General features: G+C 37.8%; 1 protein-coding gene across 4 annotated transcripts in view; it reads left to right on the top strand.

Moving 5' to 3' along the window:
• GMDS (GDP-mannose 4,6-dehydratase) overlaps positions 1-16,082 on the top strand; it is a 424,030-nt gene that overhangs the window by 185,474 nt on the left and 222,474 nt on the right. For all 4 annotated transcript variants that reach the window (XM_069008224.1, XM_069008227.1, XM_069008223.1 and 1 more), the window contains exon 7: positions 8,836-8,963. In XM_069008224.1, coding sequence (XP_068864325.1) covers positions 8,836-8,963 — 128 coding nt within the window. The remainder of the gene's footprint in view (positions 1-8,835; positions 8,964-16,082) is intronic.

The raw sequence follows: 16,082 nt of genomic DNA, 5'->3' as shown, positions 1-16,082 counted from the left end.
GTAACTGTAGGCCTGTGCAAGTGATGATTTGTACAATGACTTGTTGGGATTATCAGTGGTGTTGGAGATGTATTTCTCACCTCATCCTAGCTGAGAATCCAACTATTCATAATATGGAAGATGGAAGGAAATGTAGCACCTTGCATTTTATGTACCTCATACTAGAAAAAAATGTGCCTCCTGTATTTGCAGAAGCTGAGATTTTTTTTTTTTGCTTCCCTTCAGTTCTCACTGGCCCTCACCTTGTTACTTCTCTCAATGTGCTCTTTCCTTTCAGCTGCTTCCAGCTCCCTGAAAAAATGATTCAGCTGTGTTTCAGGACCCCCTCTTGGTGATTTCAGGACTCCTGTAGCAAAAAGTGGTTTAGTAAAATCGAAACACATTTACCAAATGATGTATTGAGGGCCTAAAGGGTGCCTCGAGGACTACCACTGCCTCAAAGCTAACCAGAAGAAAGTCCTAGGAGAAAAACAGTTGAGCAACAAAGCTCCAAAGGGAGGCACATGGATTAGGAACATCTTGAGTTATACTGTATAAGTGTCAAACCCGTCTAGCACTGCTTTATTAGTTTGTGTGGGAGGCAAAGTTTCAAATAAGCTACTTGGCTGTGGCCAGACCATTTCTCTCGCTCCAAGAAAATACATCAGCACTGACTCAGCAAATTTGCCGCTGTGACTGGTTTCAAGGCTGGCTCTTGTTACAGTCTTTAACCTCCAGTAAAAATAAAGGAAAATTCTTTTTCCCCCTGACTTGAAGTGAAATGATACGTTTTATACTGAAGAAATTTGCACAGTAAAAGTTAGCACAAGTATGAGTACGCAGAAAGTCACAGAAGACCTGTGCAAAACTTTGTTTACATCATGACCCACCGCAAACTGATGTCCCAGCCACCTGGAGAGGTTGAGAGACCAACCAGATTTAGTCCCTCAGAGGTCAGAAGGTCCAAGAAACTGTATTAGTCAGTCATGTGTCACCAGGTAAGATTAAAAGCCTTGCCTGCTTCATCTCAAGAGAGCGTGAGGGTAAAGGCTGAACGTCTCAGCTTGAACCATCAAACAGCAACTTTTTTGATGTGCTACTGGTTGCTGAGAGGATGGAGGAGGGGAAAGACAGGGAGAAAAGGAAAGGGGTGTTAAATTTAAGAGCACAGATGTCTGAACTGTGATAGCCATTTAACAAGGGAAGTCAAAATCAGAGAGGTTTTAGTGCAAGTTGCCTAAGACTGCAGGGTAATTCCATTTTGTACAAGTGCTGGATTTTCCTTTTGGTTGCATACAGTTCTAGCTATTGTACCACCAATTCAGCAATGCATATACTTAAGTCCAATTGTTTACACAAGCTTTAACAATATAGTCTGTACTGATGTGCAAGCACACTCATATTTACCCACAGCTCATACATGCAAGGGCTTGCCTAATTCTGTGACAGCTGAAATGGGAGGTTTAATTCAATAACCTTAGTTGTACAATTTAAAAACCACAGCTTAAATGAATGTTAGCAAATCAGAGCGGCTAAAGACATTTACCTTTGTTTTACAATGTAGTGTATATGAACTGTGATTAAAGAAACCAAAGTGAGTAGTTTGGAGCAAAAGGTTAAGTTTTCTGTAAGCGAAACGCTGCTCTGTTTATGTAAGCACCATTAGCAACATAAACTTGGGAACAGGAATAACACTTTTACATATTGTTTTCAGTATTAATGTTTGGGTTTTTCTTTATAAGAATCTTTGATGCCTCACCTTTTCCTGTTCGGTGTACACTTCCTGAGGGGAAAATATTTGAATTTAAGAAAAATTATTTGGGGGAAATAGACTAAAATAGCACCTTTTGGCCAACAGTTATTGCTGGTATATCACCCTGGCCTTTTAACAACCCCATATGATAGAACTGAGAAGTGCAATCAGTCCCAAACAGTGGTATTTCTAATGTGAAATCCAAAAGCATTGTGTTACACCGTACACATGCAGATTGTCTCCTAATCAAACATCATTTTTTCACAGTCACTTTAGAGAACTGCTGCTGCGTAGTCATAGAAATGATACTGTCATTGGTTTTTGGGAGGTGGAAACCTATATCTGTTTGTATGCAAAACTGCCATGAAGAGTCTAAAGCCCTGATGACAGATGCCTGGTGGAGGGTTAGCACCCCTGAATCACTGGGGAGCGTGGCTTGTGCTGTGACAAACACCACCTCTGATTCTCACCCTCTGGTGGTAGTTGGTAGGTCTCTTCCCCTTCATCTGTGCACCTTTTTTACAGGACTTACTAATTGTCCCCTGAGTTAGACTTTGTGCTACCTTTTCACCTACTGGGAAAAAGAAAAATTTTCCTACTCTCTGTGCTCCCTCTGCATTTCTGTACCTTGTTGTTCCTCACAAGACTGTCTCTCACTCTGATTTTCCACTCAGATTATAAAAGTCATTAATTTGTGTTCTCTCCATGCGTAGTTCAATGACCTCCTGTTGCCCTCAGCTGTCCAAATGTTCTGTGTGCAAGTGGATGGCAGGGGCACAGTTGCTCTGGGGTTGAAGAGCACCCACCCCCTCCCCTGTGCTGCTGTCCCCTGCTGATTCCCACCCTTCCATGCCTTTACCTTTCTGCCTTAACCTCCTCATTTTTGGAATATAAAAGTAGTAGTGCATTTTCAGTTACCTAAAGAATGGGCACCCAAGGATTTGGTACCCCATTTCTGTTGAAAACTGATGTGCTAATGGGAAAAGGGGCCAAGCAGAATTAGTGCATTTTGGCATCAGAAAGGTTATAATGTGTATCAATATATTATAAAACAAAATAATTCAGTTGATACGCCAATTGATGTCTTTGTTAGCTGCATTTAAAGGAATTACTACCACATCATTTTTTTTGAAATCACACGTTTCAAATTAGTTCCAAATGAGGGTCACTTGATAAGGAGGGGCAATTTCATCCTCATGTTACTGGACCACTGGTTTCAGTCTGGGATCTGTGGGATTTTTTGTTACATAATTATTTCCCAGAGGGCTGATGAAGAATAACCTTTAAAAAAATGTATTATCAGTAGCTTTATCTTTCCTGTTTAGAGAAAGATACATGTCCATTGGAAAATAGTTTGGGCCACGTAAACTGAAAATGTTTGAAAACATTTCAAGTATATTAGAAATCTGAGAAAACCACCACCATAAGGTACTTTAAAAATTTTAAAGAACAGAGGAAAAGATTTAAAATATAATGATGGAACAAAGTATTTCCAGCTATGCTATACAGGATTAAAATGTAAGGATTAAAGCCCTATATCTTATGTTTCAGGAAATAAAATTATTTACTGCCCCAGTCAGGAAGATGTTTCCCATGCATGACTTTACAAGGAGTTGCTTAAGAATCATATCACCCTTATTTCATATATATTTTGTTTTGCAAAAATCTGATTGTGGACTTTACGGCAAGCTCATCCAAAGGTAGCTGTACCTGCTGAGTAACATTTGTAGGATATTATAATGAGTAGAAGGAAAAAAAAAAAAATCACTTATAACAATGATTTTTCCTTTTTTTCCAAAAAGGGATGTTTTTACTTTGTACAACTGTTGTTGTGAGAAGAACAATTTGTTATTTTAAATTGAGAATGGATTCACAATTTAAATGCATGAATGTTTAACATATATTAAGTAGCTGCTCTACTGGTTTTACCAAAATGCAGTACTTTATCAGTTGTTTTGATCAAGACACAGTTTAAAATTCCATTTAAACCCAAAATAGGGAAGGTTAATTTAAAGATCTATAACTTGATTTTTCATTTGGTTTACAGTGACATAAATCCATTTGCTTTGGAATAATTGTTATTGATTTTCATCAGTGTAAGGAGATTCAGGGCTTCTTTTCTTAGAAAATCTGGGTGTTGCTTTGTTTTTCCTTTCAGCTTGTTACAAAAAAATGGAAAAGGTTGTCATAGAATGGAAATGATGAGCAGTGTGGATTTTCAGGGAATCAAAACATTTTAATGATCTCATTAAGTGTATCATTTACAACACATATGTGTTAAAAGAAATATGTTCCTCTGGGTTAGTAGAAGTGCTGGGTACACAATGTGTTTGAACATGTTAGGCTTCCACTAGAATCTATGCCAGAACTGCAGAAACTTGGAGGAAAAAAAAAACCAAAACTCCAACCTTTTTCTTGTGTCAACGTCTTCAGAGACAGAAACCGTTTTATCATATTTTATGCAAAATGAAGAAAAAAAGTGTTATGAGAACTTGATAGATTGTTCCAGGACTGCATCTCTGTTGATAGATAAGTACTGCTATTGAATTCTATAAGATTGATTGTCATTCTCTGATATTAATAGGGTTAGTAATGGATTTTCTTAGGCATGCAATAACTAGTGTTTTACAGAGAGAGCAGTCTTTCTAAGACCACATTTTTATCATTAGTTGGGTTTTGTACGTGGTCTTGAGAGCTTGGAAAATGATGGTTCTTGAAAAGACACAGATACTACAATAGTGGCTCTTGAAGATGCTTCATCCATTTGGCTGTCTCTTCTAAACCACAGATTCTGGAGAAAAGCACCTACTTCCAACAGGCAGGTTCCTGATGATACACGAAGGGTGAAACCCCAGTGCTGATAAAAGGAACGGGGTACTGATGCAGAGACTAAGACTTATTTTTTCCTGTCTTGGGGCAATCCAGATTTGGAGCTGTAGGTGCATTTAGACCATGCTTCCTAAAGCAATAGTTTTAAATATGTGTTATTTAATGGGAGATGTGTCCAGCTTTCAAAACTGCATCTTTGCCAGATGTAGGCAGCATCCTTCTCAAAGGGATGAGCTGTTTCCACCCTGAGCCAGGGAGTGCACTGGGCGACAGGCCTGGGCTAGAGAGCTAAAGCTATTGCATTATACCTCTGCTATTTCTTTTTATTGTGATATTGTTCCTGCAGTGGTTTGCTGACAAGTTATATATTTTACAGATCAGGTCTGCTTGATGAGGAATCCTTGCTTTAAATCCTGTCTAGGATAAATCGGGTTTGTAAATCGGACCTTATGGTTCCTACTGGCATGCTAACGATCTCAAAGGGAGGGCTTGGGTTTTGAAAACAAATCTAAGCTAATGCCTAGGGTTCCTGAAAGAGCTGTTGATGTCATGAAAACTCTTGTTAAAGGCCCTTCTTAAAATGTAGGAACTTGTCAGACCCTACTTAATTTGGGCTGTTTAGAACCACTGAAATGATACATCAAAGCATCCTTTGCTGTGTCTGGCCACATCTCTTCTGCCTGGCCACATCTCTAATGCTGCGTTGCAGCAATTCCAGTGCTGCCAATAGCGATGCAAACCAGAGCGTGATGTGGCCCATCATGGTTAGGGTGTATTCACTGCACAGATAACTATGCAAGGCACTTAGCCCAGTATGTTTGGCCCCACTGACAGCAAGAATGATTCTTCTCTGGGTTACTGCAGGAGAGTGAGCTCCCAGCCATATGCCACCCACACACATTTTGAAAAAGTGTTCAAATAAGTCAAAATACATCAACCATAGAACAGCATTTTGAACTCTCCACATTTATTCATACCAGGTGTGAGCAATGAGTTGTGTTTTACGAAACCTCTCTGAGGAAGCAGTGCAGAGCCAGGAGACAAATGTGGGACTCTGACATCTCTCCTTCCCACCAGTCTAAGGTAGTTTCTGTCACTACCACCAACACATTTCCAGGTGAATTAGTAAGGTTAGCAGCATAACAAATTAGGCCTTATTCACCTGTGATAACTGTTGGCATTTTAGCTGCTGCATCATCTTGATCCAATGAAAATCAACATAAAAGGTAAAGTGGTTAACACACCATCAGCTTTGATGACACTCTTCCTGGCACTGAGTTGCCATTTTGTGGAGAAAAATGCTGCTGTATGTTCAACATTAGCAAGTCTTCACTACCTCCTGAGGAAGAGGGAAGCTAACCATTTCTGTGCCTCAAAAAGTACTTTGCATTCATTTATACAAAGTTATCGGTAGCGCTCCGCCTGGATCTCTCACACAGAATCAATCCTGAGGAAAAAGACATTACTTCTGCTGAAGTTCATACCAAGGCAAGATTTCATAGCCAAATTACAAACCTCTAGGACAGGGCTTTTTAGTGGAAATGCTGACATAGCCTTAACTATTTTGTGTGACTCCAGTGGGCACCAGCTTAAATTCTAGTTATGATGTGCATTTAATGGCATGGGATCAAACACAGAGTGTAATGGGATATTTTAAGATACTGTGTTTGAAGAGAATCAGTACTTAAACATTATTTATGAACCATATCATTTAAATGCTTCTGAAATGTGCCATTCAGTCTTCGGGTACATGAAAAATTTTCCAATCACATTTCTCAGAATGAACAGTAGCATAGTTTTCTTCCACAGCTTTAATGCTGAGGCACTTCCGAGAAGAGGGTCGGTATTATTTAGTGGAACCCTTACTGGAATAGTTATGGAAAATAAAGGTTTTCATTTTTCATTGTGGTGCTCTCTAGTTCTTCACCTCAGCCTTTTCAGGAATATTCTGATTTTGCTTGGAGAATATCTTTGAGGATTGTTTCTCTCCAGTTAACAGTGACTCTGTGAGAAGACAGAAGCTACTAGTATTTGTTGTGCTCTGCTAGACAAATCAGCTCTTTCTTGTGCACTATCTTTCATATATTTAAAGTTAAATTGATAGCATAATAGTTTTTTCTCTCACACAACCTAATATGCTCTTTTTTTTTTTTTTATGCTGAGGAAGCATTTGTTCCAAAAGGGAAGTTGACATTCATTAGTTGTGCAGGTTGACAGTAAAACTTGCTTTAATGCAGATGGTGACTAGAACTCTCATTGCTTTTGCTGCAAATGGGAATGTAGCGTTGAAAGCAGTCAGGTTTGCTTATTACTCAGTTGCAGCCTGGAACTTTAAACCATATACTTAATCCTAGAAAGAAACCTGTTCCTTCAACTCTTATTTGCTGAATAAAAATGCTAACTGAAATAATTTCAGTACAGAAGGTTAGGAAGTTTCAGAGCTAATCCTAGTAAGTTTTTGCAATAGATTGAATCTGTTTTTAATTAATTAGAAATAATTTGTGTGAAGGTCTCAAAGCACTTTGATAAGTTAAAAATAGAAACAATCTTTGGAGAGGTGCCAGTCTGACTAAGCCAAAGAGACTCTGTCACTGGTTTCTGTTAAGCCAGAACTCCAGTCCTGCTGCAAGCCTGTCCAGCCAGGAACATGGAAACTACAGTACTTTGCTTTCAGAAGTTACAATAGCAGAGTCACAGGGTTGGTACTGTCCAATTTTTGAGAAATTTGCTTTGAAAATGACTCTGGACTATATTTTGTTTCTGAAAGTTTGCAAATCATACTATTTAGGAAGCTTCCTTTATATATGAATATAAAATATTCATATATATTTAAGGGGATATGGAAATTATGTAATTTTCATCCTTTAAAGAACAAGCACAAATTGATGGTATATCCTAAGTGTCTAATAACTGGAATTGCAATTAGTTCAGCAGTTGATGAAAATTGAAAATTCTATCTTAATCCTGTGGTAAGGTCTGAATTATTTAAGTTCTTTATTCCACATGGGTCTTAGAGGTGTCCTTTCTTTTTTTTCTAATTTTTCTTTTTTTTTTTTTTTTTACTTTTGGTGGAGTCAAATGACACAGAAAAGTACTGTAGTGCTCTTGATTTTACAGGAAAAATTAGTAGCCTGAAAAGGACACTTCATGTTATTTAATAACATTGCAGCAACCTACTATTTGTTTGACAGGAAAGAGAATTTACTGAGATGTATTTTTAAAGAGCAGAGTTCCATGGTGAAAAACACTAAATGTATGCATTGAATGCATAAGCTACACTACTTAAGACTTTTGAAAATTGCTAAGAATATTTTACAACTGCAGACATTTTCACTAACTTTCCTGTTTTTGATTTGGAGGAGGTATCATCTGTCACCACTTAATCATATCCTTTTTTAGTTATTAAAAAGGCATGTAATTTTAATTTTTGTGGCTCATTATTTTGCAAATGCCATTGGGCTTATTTAGCCTAAACTCCTGGTCTAAATTCAAATCCCTCTGCTTTTGAGGAGACTTTGACCACCTTTTAGAAACACAGCCATCATAATCTAAGAATCAAGATCTGAAAATAATTAACAAAAAATATTGTTTAAAGCAACTCCACTGGGAGCAGAAATGGGTACACAAATTTTCCAAAGTAATACAGTGAATAACATACTGAAATATGATAAAATAAAGTACGACCTTCAACTGAGAAAGTTGAAATTACAATTTCATGATCTAACTGAACCTGAGGGACAAAGAATCCCAAATAACTAGAAAAGTAGAATGCATTTAGCCATTACATTTCTTTGGAGAATACGTAGTATTTGCATTGTCACGATTTTTTTTTAATTAATAAACAAACTTATTTAGATATATGCATTCCTTGGAAAAAAAAAATAAAAAGGAAAGGAGAAACGGCGACAGAAAACTTGAGGGTGGTCTAAGATGTCTGTCTTCTTTATGTAACCTTTTGCATTTTGTGTTTAAGAACTGACATTCCAAACGATTTTCTTTGGCTTTATGCCTGGAGTGAATACTGAGGCAGCAAATTAGGAATGCTTAAGAAGTCCCACAAAGAAAGATGTTTGCTATGAAAGTGCAACTAATGTGACACTTGCACTGGAAGCTTCTTAGCTTGCTCAAATGATAAAAGATGGCATGGGTCTAGGTGGTGTAAGGGGACTGAGTGAAGACTGAAAATGCCATGTGCTGAGCTGTACAAGGTGTCTCCTGTGGCCAGAAATCTGCCATGGTGACTGTGCTGATACTACCTTTTATTTCTCTTCCAGGGGCTAATTTTGTCACTCGGAAGATTAGCCGATCGGTAGCAAAGATTCACCTTGGACAGCTGGATTGTTTCAGCCTGGGCAATCTGGATGCTAAGAGAGACTGGGGCCATGCCAGGGACTATGTTGAGGTAAGCTGTGGGATTTTTTCTGAATCATCTTTGTGGTGGGGATAAGGCTTATTGCTGTAACTTCAGGTTATGGTCCACAGAGGGCTATCACAAGATTTTTTTTCCTGCCTATTGAGGTCTGTTTACTTTGTGTTGCTCTTGACTTCAGATTAGGGAATTTAGTAACACAGCAGTCTACCCCAGGCATGACCTGAACAGAAAAATAAATCTTTGGGTTTACATTCCTTGCCTGAATTCCTGGGGAAGGGGTCTGACTACAATGTGGATCTATTGTAGAGTATTTCTTCTATTCTTTTGACAATCTTTATGACCAATATTAAGATTTCAGCAAGATGCAGTATGGCCTGATGTGGAAGATCCTGCTGGAGGTTGGTGACCTTTTTTTAATAAGGCAAAAATCATGTATATGTTAATAATCAAAGGCCTCTTTGGTTATACATTATAAAGCAGCATCACAACATAGTTGTGATGGCAGGTATTGGAACACATAAGCCTGCATCTAGTGTTTGAAATGTTTGTGTAGTCAGGATTTGAATCTAATTTTATTCTACCCATCTCCTTAAGCAGACAAACAAACAATACCCCTGTATTGTATTACAAGGAGACATGAATGACCATGTAGGAAATATTGTCTTTTCCCCAGGAGATTTTTGTCCCCATTTTGGTGCTTAAAGTTTTCCTGTGGTCACTGTACTATTTCTGTCTTTTAATAATTCCTTGCTGGGAAACCGGATTTGACTTCGCCATTCATTGATGTAGTTTAAAAAGATGACAACTGTTTGTTTTGGTTTTCTATATTACAAACTAAGAAGTATCTCAGTAGGCAAAAGTCTGATTTTTATCATAAACTGAGACTTTAAAGGTAGAGTAAAAGCTGAGCTCTCAAATCTTCTTTACTATCAAAAAGAGCAAGAAAATAAAATCGTAATACCTCGGTATAAACTGATGTCCTGGACGACATTAAGAAAGGTAAACAGCCATATCACCTTGGTATCAAAAGGGTTACATCAGGCGAGTGAAGAAGGTGTTTTTTGGCAGCCAGCTATAAATGAAGTTGTCTTTGGTTCTGTGCTGCATTTGCATGAGATGCTAAGGGCACCATGAGTGTAATGACTGTGCCTCCACAACTATGGTTCTATATTTGTGGCTACAACATTAGATGAAGCAGTTAAACCAGTAACCCATCAGTAATCTTTTTAATGCATAAAACTATAGTCATGAGTGACCATAAAACCAGTTACCCAGTCTCAGCTGAAAGAAAGTAAAAGATAAGTCAAATAAAATGATCAGTTGCATGAACATAATGAATATGGTTTGTTAGCAGGCATTGGATATTTCATAAAGACTTCAGCTATCTCATTCCAACACAAATTGCACTAGATCATAAATCAACAGATGAATCCTGAGGTCTTCTTCTCTAAGGGAAATCCAAAATAATCCTCTCATGCCTTCTGGGTTAGACCCTTGCACTGTGTTCACAGAATCACAGGATGGGTCAGGCTGGAAGGTACCAGAATGGCTTATCTGGTCCAACCTTCCTGCTCAGGCAGGAATGAGATCCTAGAGATCATTGAACAGAATTGTGTCCAGACATTTCTTGAATATCTCCAGTGAGGGTGACTCCACAACCTCTCTGGGCAATCTGTTCCAGTGCATGGTCACCTGCACAGTAAAGTTCCTCCTCATGTTCAGGTGGAACTTCCTGTGTATCAGTTCCTTCTCTTTGCCTCTTGTCCTATTGCTTGGCACCACCAAGAGCCTGGATCTATCCTCTTGACACTCCCATCAGATACTGATGGACATTGATGACATACATCCCCTCTCAGTCATCTCTTCTCGAGGCTGAACAGGCCTAGCTCCCTCAGCCTATTGAGGCTATTATTCAAACCTTAAAAATCAAAAAGGAAATGAGAACAAGTCTATCCAGAAGGATGACTAGCTTTCAAGGCCTTTGGCCTCCAGAAGGAATGTAGTTTTCTGAGGTCTGTGGCATGAACACATGTTTTTTGTGCAAGTAGCATTCCAGGCCTTTCAGCTGCATCTTGGGCCTGTCCCAAAATCTTCTGGAAAGAATTCCTCACTAAAATATAGTTCATCTTGAGTATTTCTCATCCCAGAGAGGTACCCCTTCAGATAATGGGAGAGTTATTTTCAATTCTCTAATTCCCTGAGTATTGTGGAAATGTGGTTACAGGCAGACTTCTAATGGCTAAAAAATAAGGTAACTTTAAACTGGAAATAAACAATTATTTGAAGCTTTAATGGACTGGAAAGTAGGGCTTAGAGATTTAACGTTGTTCAAATAAATACATAGTATGTTCGAAAGCATGATCATATTTACAAGCATTTGGGGAGCTTCCTTAAGCATATGGCTGAACACATAGGGATATATCTTATCCTCTCCATATGAAGCTTTAAATCCCATCGACATTAATACAAGTAACACATGTGCATATAGACTAGACCATGTACTGTGTTTTCTTTTTTCTTATTTCTTTATTAGGGATAATAATAAAACCATAAATACATTCATTTTTGTTGTTTTATGAAATATTATGGGTCAATTCATGGCCTCATGAAAGTTGATGAGCAAACTCCCATTGACTTCATGGAGAGAGAGTGTCCTGTATGCGTTGGACTTGAGAATGTCTGGTGGTTACAAAGCACAAGCAGAATTCATGACTCTTGGGCTTTGATTATATGAGTTTATTTGACTGCCACTGTGATTTTGGGCAAACTGCTTTATATACAGTAAAACATGGAAGTGTGTAGGTGCCCACTGAAGGTTGAGGGTAGCAGATGATTCAGAAGTTTGAGGTTTAAACATAGATTCATATCAGTGGAGAATAGTTGGAAAATGTGTTTGATTAGGATTTTGACTTGGCACTTGAACTGCCACCTGCAGGAACAGGGTACAGCAGCATTGTGCTGGTGAATAAAAACCAGGAAGTCCAGCTCACTGGAAGAAAAGGATTCCATTCAGTGTTTGAAGAGAACAGAATAGAAATAAGTAGGCATTGAAAATTTTTGGTGTGGGATTATAAATTTTAACCTAAAATTAGTAACTCTCAACATATTGGCAGAAATTGCTGCTTCCTCTTGCTCTCCCTTTCTCCATTATTGGCTCTGCTGTGATCCAGCACAAATCTCACGAGATGGTGTTAGAGATGATGATCAATACCACAGAGCTGGAAGAGGAAAAATAATGTATCAATGCTATTGACATATGAAGCTTCTGTGTACTATTTTGCTTTGTGAGGATAACATGCCCTTTATTTGTTGCAGACTATCTGCTGAGTATTTTCAATTATTAGCACTACAGCAAGCCTTAAGAGTACTGAGTACAGTGCTGAGCACAGGGGAAGAATCACCCTTCTAGCCACACTATTGCTGGTACAGGCCAGGATACCATTGGCCTTCTGGGCCACCTGGACACACCAGCCTCAGTTGCTGAGCTGAGGCTTTTTCTTCCCTTCCTTCAGTTTCCTCTTCATCACCTGCTGATGCTCAGGTTGCCTTCTGCAATTGCGCTGGCCGTACCTCAGTCAAACAGCACAAATACTGCACTCATGAAAGCTGTGAAAAAGCCCCTGAATCTTGATCTTACAAAACTAAAAGAAGAAGTTAAAGGTAACAGTTTTAATAGTCGTTAGGTATTCATAGAGATCTGAAATATTTTCTCTTGCCTTCAATAGGCAGCAATCCAGCAGTATTTCAAGCAATAATTACAGAGGACTCATAATTGGGTCATAATTGGCTCCAATTCAATTAATTACATGTCTAGTCAAATGTTTAAAATTAGGTATGTGCCTACATTCATGGTGAAATCAGGGTGCATTTGATACTTAGAATGTATGGGAATTGGCTTCCATTAATTTATATTTAAATAATGTAAAAGAAAAGCAAAGCAAAAGAGAACTGTTTGTAAATAAGTAATATAGTAAGTTATTGTACAGGCTAACCAAGTATATTAAGAAACTTTAAAACTGCTTAAAGAGAGAATATCCATCTTACTTTTTTTTTTTTAATTGGTACTGATGCTGATTTATACTTTAGTCTGTGATTAAAATGCACAAGAAAATATGCAGTAATTTTATTGTCTTAGACCATTTTGCACATGTTGAAGTTTAGATAGTAAAATCTAATCTTTGTTTAAATCTCTAGTCAGCATCACCTGGTCTTTTACTTGTGATTTTTCTATTTACCATTCTAATAGGCAGAAACTGACCCTTGGAAACAACTGCTACCACTGCTGTCGTGGGAAATCCCTTCTTGTATGTATGTGTGTATGTTTAAATATAAAAACTCTCGCCAGAAAGAATTATTTAAAATTTTACTTTACTCTTGTGCATAAGGAGTCAGCCAGTAAGACTATTGGCCAAAGCATTTCTAGTTTTGTGGTGTTGTTTTCTTGTAGCATTAAGGATGTGTTGTCTTCTGAGATACCTTATTCTGCTAAGACTTGAAGTTTTTTCTGAGTAATCCTTTCACCACCCCAGCTGAATTCTTGCTTGTGAGAGTCTTGCTTTGTTAAGGACTGTTGGTTATAAAAGGAAAGTCAGTTGTATCTGTCTGTGTAACTATCAATACCTCGTATACTTATGAGATTGGCTCATGAATTTAAGGCATGTTTCTAAATGGGGATTACCCTTTTGGTATGGACTGAAGTGAAAGTGCTTTTCCTTTCTTATTGCTTAGTTTTTAAGTTGAAAGTGAATACCTTCTAACAAAAGTTGAGAAATAATTTTAAACCCTCAGTGATGGGCTTGTTTCAGTATGAGGGTATAGCCATCCAGGTAAAGTGTACTTTGTGTATTTCCAAATGAGAACTTCTTCTTCTCATCAGCTTGTCTGACCTAGGATGACTAATGGCTCTATTAAGCCAAACTGATCTTCAGATTAAATGAAATCTGCTCTAGATGGAACTGCTTCCATCTAGGTGAAGTAAATGTGAGAGCAGCAGGACTTATAAGAACCTTTAGGAGAAAAGTTTGATAGACTGTGCTCCTTTGGAACAACTACTGAACATTCACAAAACTCTTGACAGGTACTTGCTGAAGCAGTACCTTTTCTAGAAGCGTGTGTATCAAAGACAATGAGGCAATGAGTATTCCATCCCTGATTTTTCTAATAGTTTAAAAATCTTTAATTTAGAACTAAGTCTCATGCTGAAATGTTTTTGAGAAAGCAACATCTTCCCAAAGGAATTATGCACTTGCCAAGGGCAGAATATTTTTTGATTTCCTCATGTAAATATTTAGGACTTGCGGAGATAGGTGTCCAGGATAAAGGAAGTGACATTTGACCACAGTAATACATTCAATCATCCACCCAAATAATGACCCAGTTCTCAGGATACAATACAGCCTGCTGTGGTCACAGCACAGTCCTAGCTGGTTTCAAATGAAGGATGTGAAGTTCACCCAACACTAACCCACAGGCACTGGCACTGCAATACAGACACTTCATGACACAAAAAGAGTGCTGGAAGAGCAGATCCCAGAAATAAAGATTGTCTTCCCTGACTGATTGAGTCTATAGAGGAAATACATAGATAAGTGGATTTCCAGGTCAATTCATGGTATCATTATTTTAGTAAATTATTTTTACATGTTGTGCCTCAACTGAAATATTCCAAGCCTACAAAAGAGCTCGTCTTAAAATGGAGGTGGTAGATGGTGTCACTGGCCACCAAAAGGTGTCTCCCCACCATGTCTCTCATGCAGAATCAAAATAGGATTCTGTGACACACTGTTGTTATTTCTCTCTCTTTATTGACGTCCAGGTAGGCTCCATCAGGCTCCCTCAGCTCTGTAAGGCACCTGTGGCCCCACTTGACTTCTGGCTTCAGAAACGACTCTTTCATTTCTCTGGTTTTTGTTACAAGCTTCATAGTGGGACTGAAGACCAAACATTTTCTCAAAGGCTATATCTGTGCAGTGCCCAAATGAACTGCCACAAATTATAAGCATATAGTGAAGCTCTCATCAGTGTACATTTCTTCTCCATTCTCCCATACAAGCAGAGAAAAAGTTGAAATTTAAATAGTTGTGTTTTCTTTTCCTTAGAGCATGATTTAGTGCCTGCAAAATGTAGGTATAATTCTCAACCATCTTCTTCCAGATTTTGAAAATATGGGCAAAGCTTCCTTTATGAAGAGAGAACATGTTTTAGAATAACCTCAATAGTGAAAGTTTTCCTTTTTAATGCTAAATAAAGGCTTACATTTTGGTAAATAAGAGTGCATGCTAAAGGACCTTATAATGCATTTCTTTCAGTGCATGTAATTTAGATTAGACTTCTTGACTATTAGAAATAGTTGCAATTCTCAGCAGAGTAGCACACTATCATCTTAATTTTACTCCTGTGGATGATGTCTACAATAAAGAAAAACAAACCCAAACCAAGTCCTTTGTGGTTTTTGAAATGCTGAAGCCTGCAAATAATATGATTCTAAATAACTACAGCATAAATGAGATAATCTGAACACACTTCATTCATGTGTGCATACACACACAATACACAGCCTGTATAAATGTGTGCATGTCAATGTATGTTTCTGTGAATGGATGGTTTCTGTGGAAACTACTTTCAGTTTCATGTAGTTTGAGAGGTCCATTTATGTGCTATTTTTTCTTTAAGTTTGAGGTGATTGATAATAAGAGATTGTACAAGAAAGTAAGTAGTTTATTGCAATAGGCATGAATGGTCTCCATAGTTAAAACATAAAAATGAGGAAATAAATTTTTTTAAATCACAATATATAGGTGTTCTATCTAATACACATCATATGGCATTGATTTCCAGCAATGGTGGACTGTAAGTCCAGCTGTAAGTGTGGTTAAACCTTTCAGAAAACAATCCTCACCTATTTCAGAACTGTAGCATCATTTTCCCCTTTTTATTTTCTTGCAGACATATTTTATGTGAGGGAAGCACATATGTAAATAGATTTTTTTTCTTATTTACACAGATTTTCCTTTAACTTTCTTTTTCAGCACTTTCATGTTTGACCTATTAGTGTTTTTAGGCCCTACAAAGCCAGGAAAAAGTGCTTTCCTCAGCAAAACCATCTGGTTTAGTTTCCTGTGCCTCAACAATGATATGTGTATTATTATC

The sequence above is a fragment of the Aphelocoma coerulescens genome, chromosome 2 (genome assembly GCF_041296385.1).
Source record: "Aphelocoma coerulescens isolate FSJ_1873_10779 chromosome 2, UR_Acoe_1.0, whole genome shotgun sequence".
In the NCBI taxonomy this organism is placed as follows: Eukaryota; Metazoa; Chordata; class Aves; order Passeriformes; family Corvidae; genus Aphelocoma; species Aphelocoma coerulescens.
Note: the sequence above shows the minus strand (reverse complement) of the source record. Positions and strands in the feature narration are given on the sequence as shown.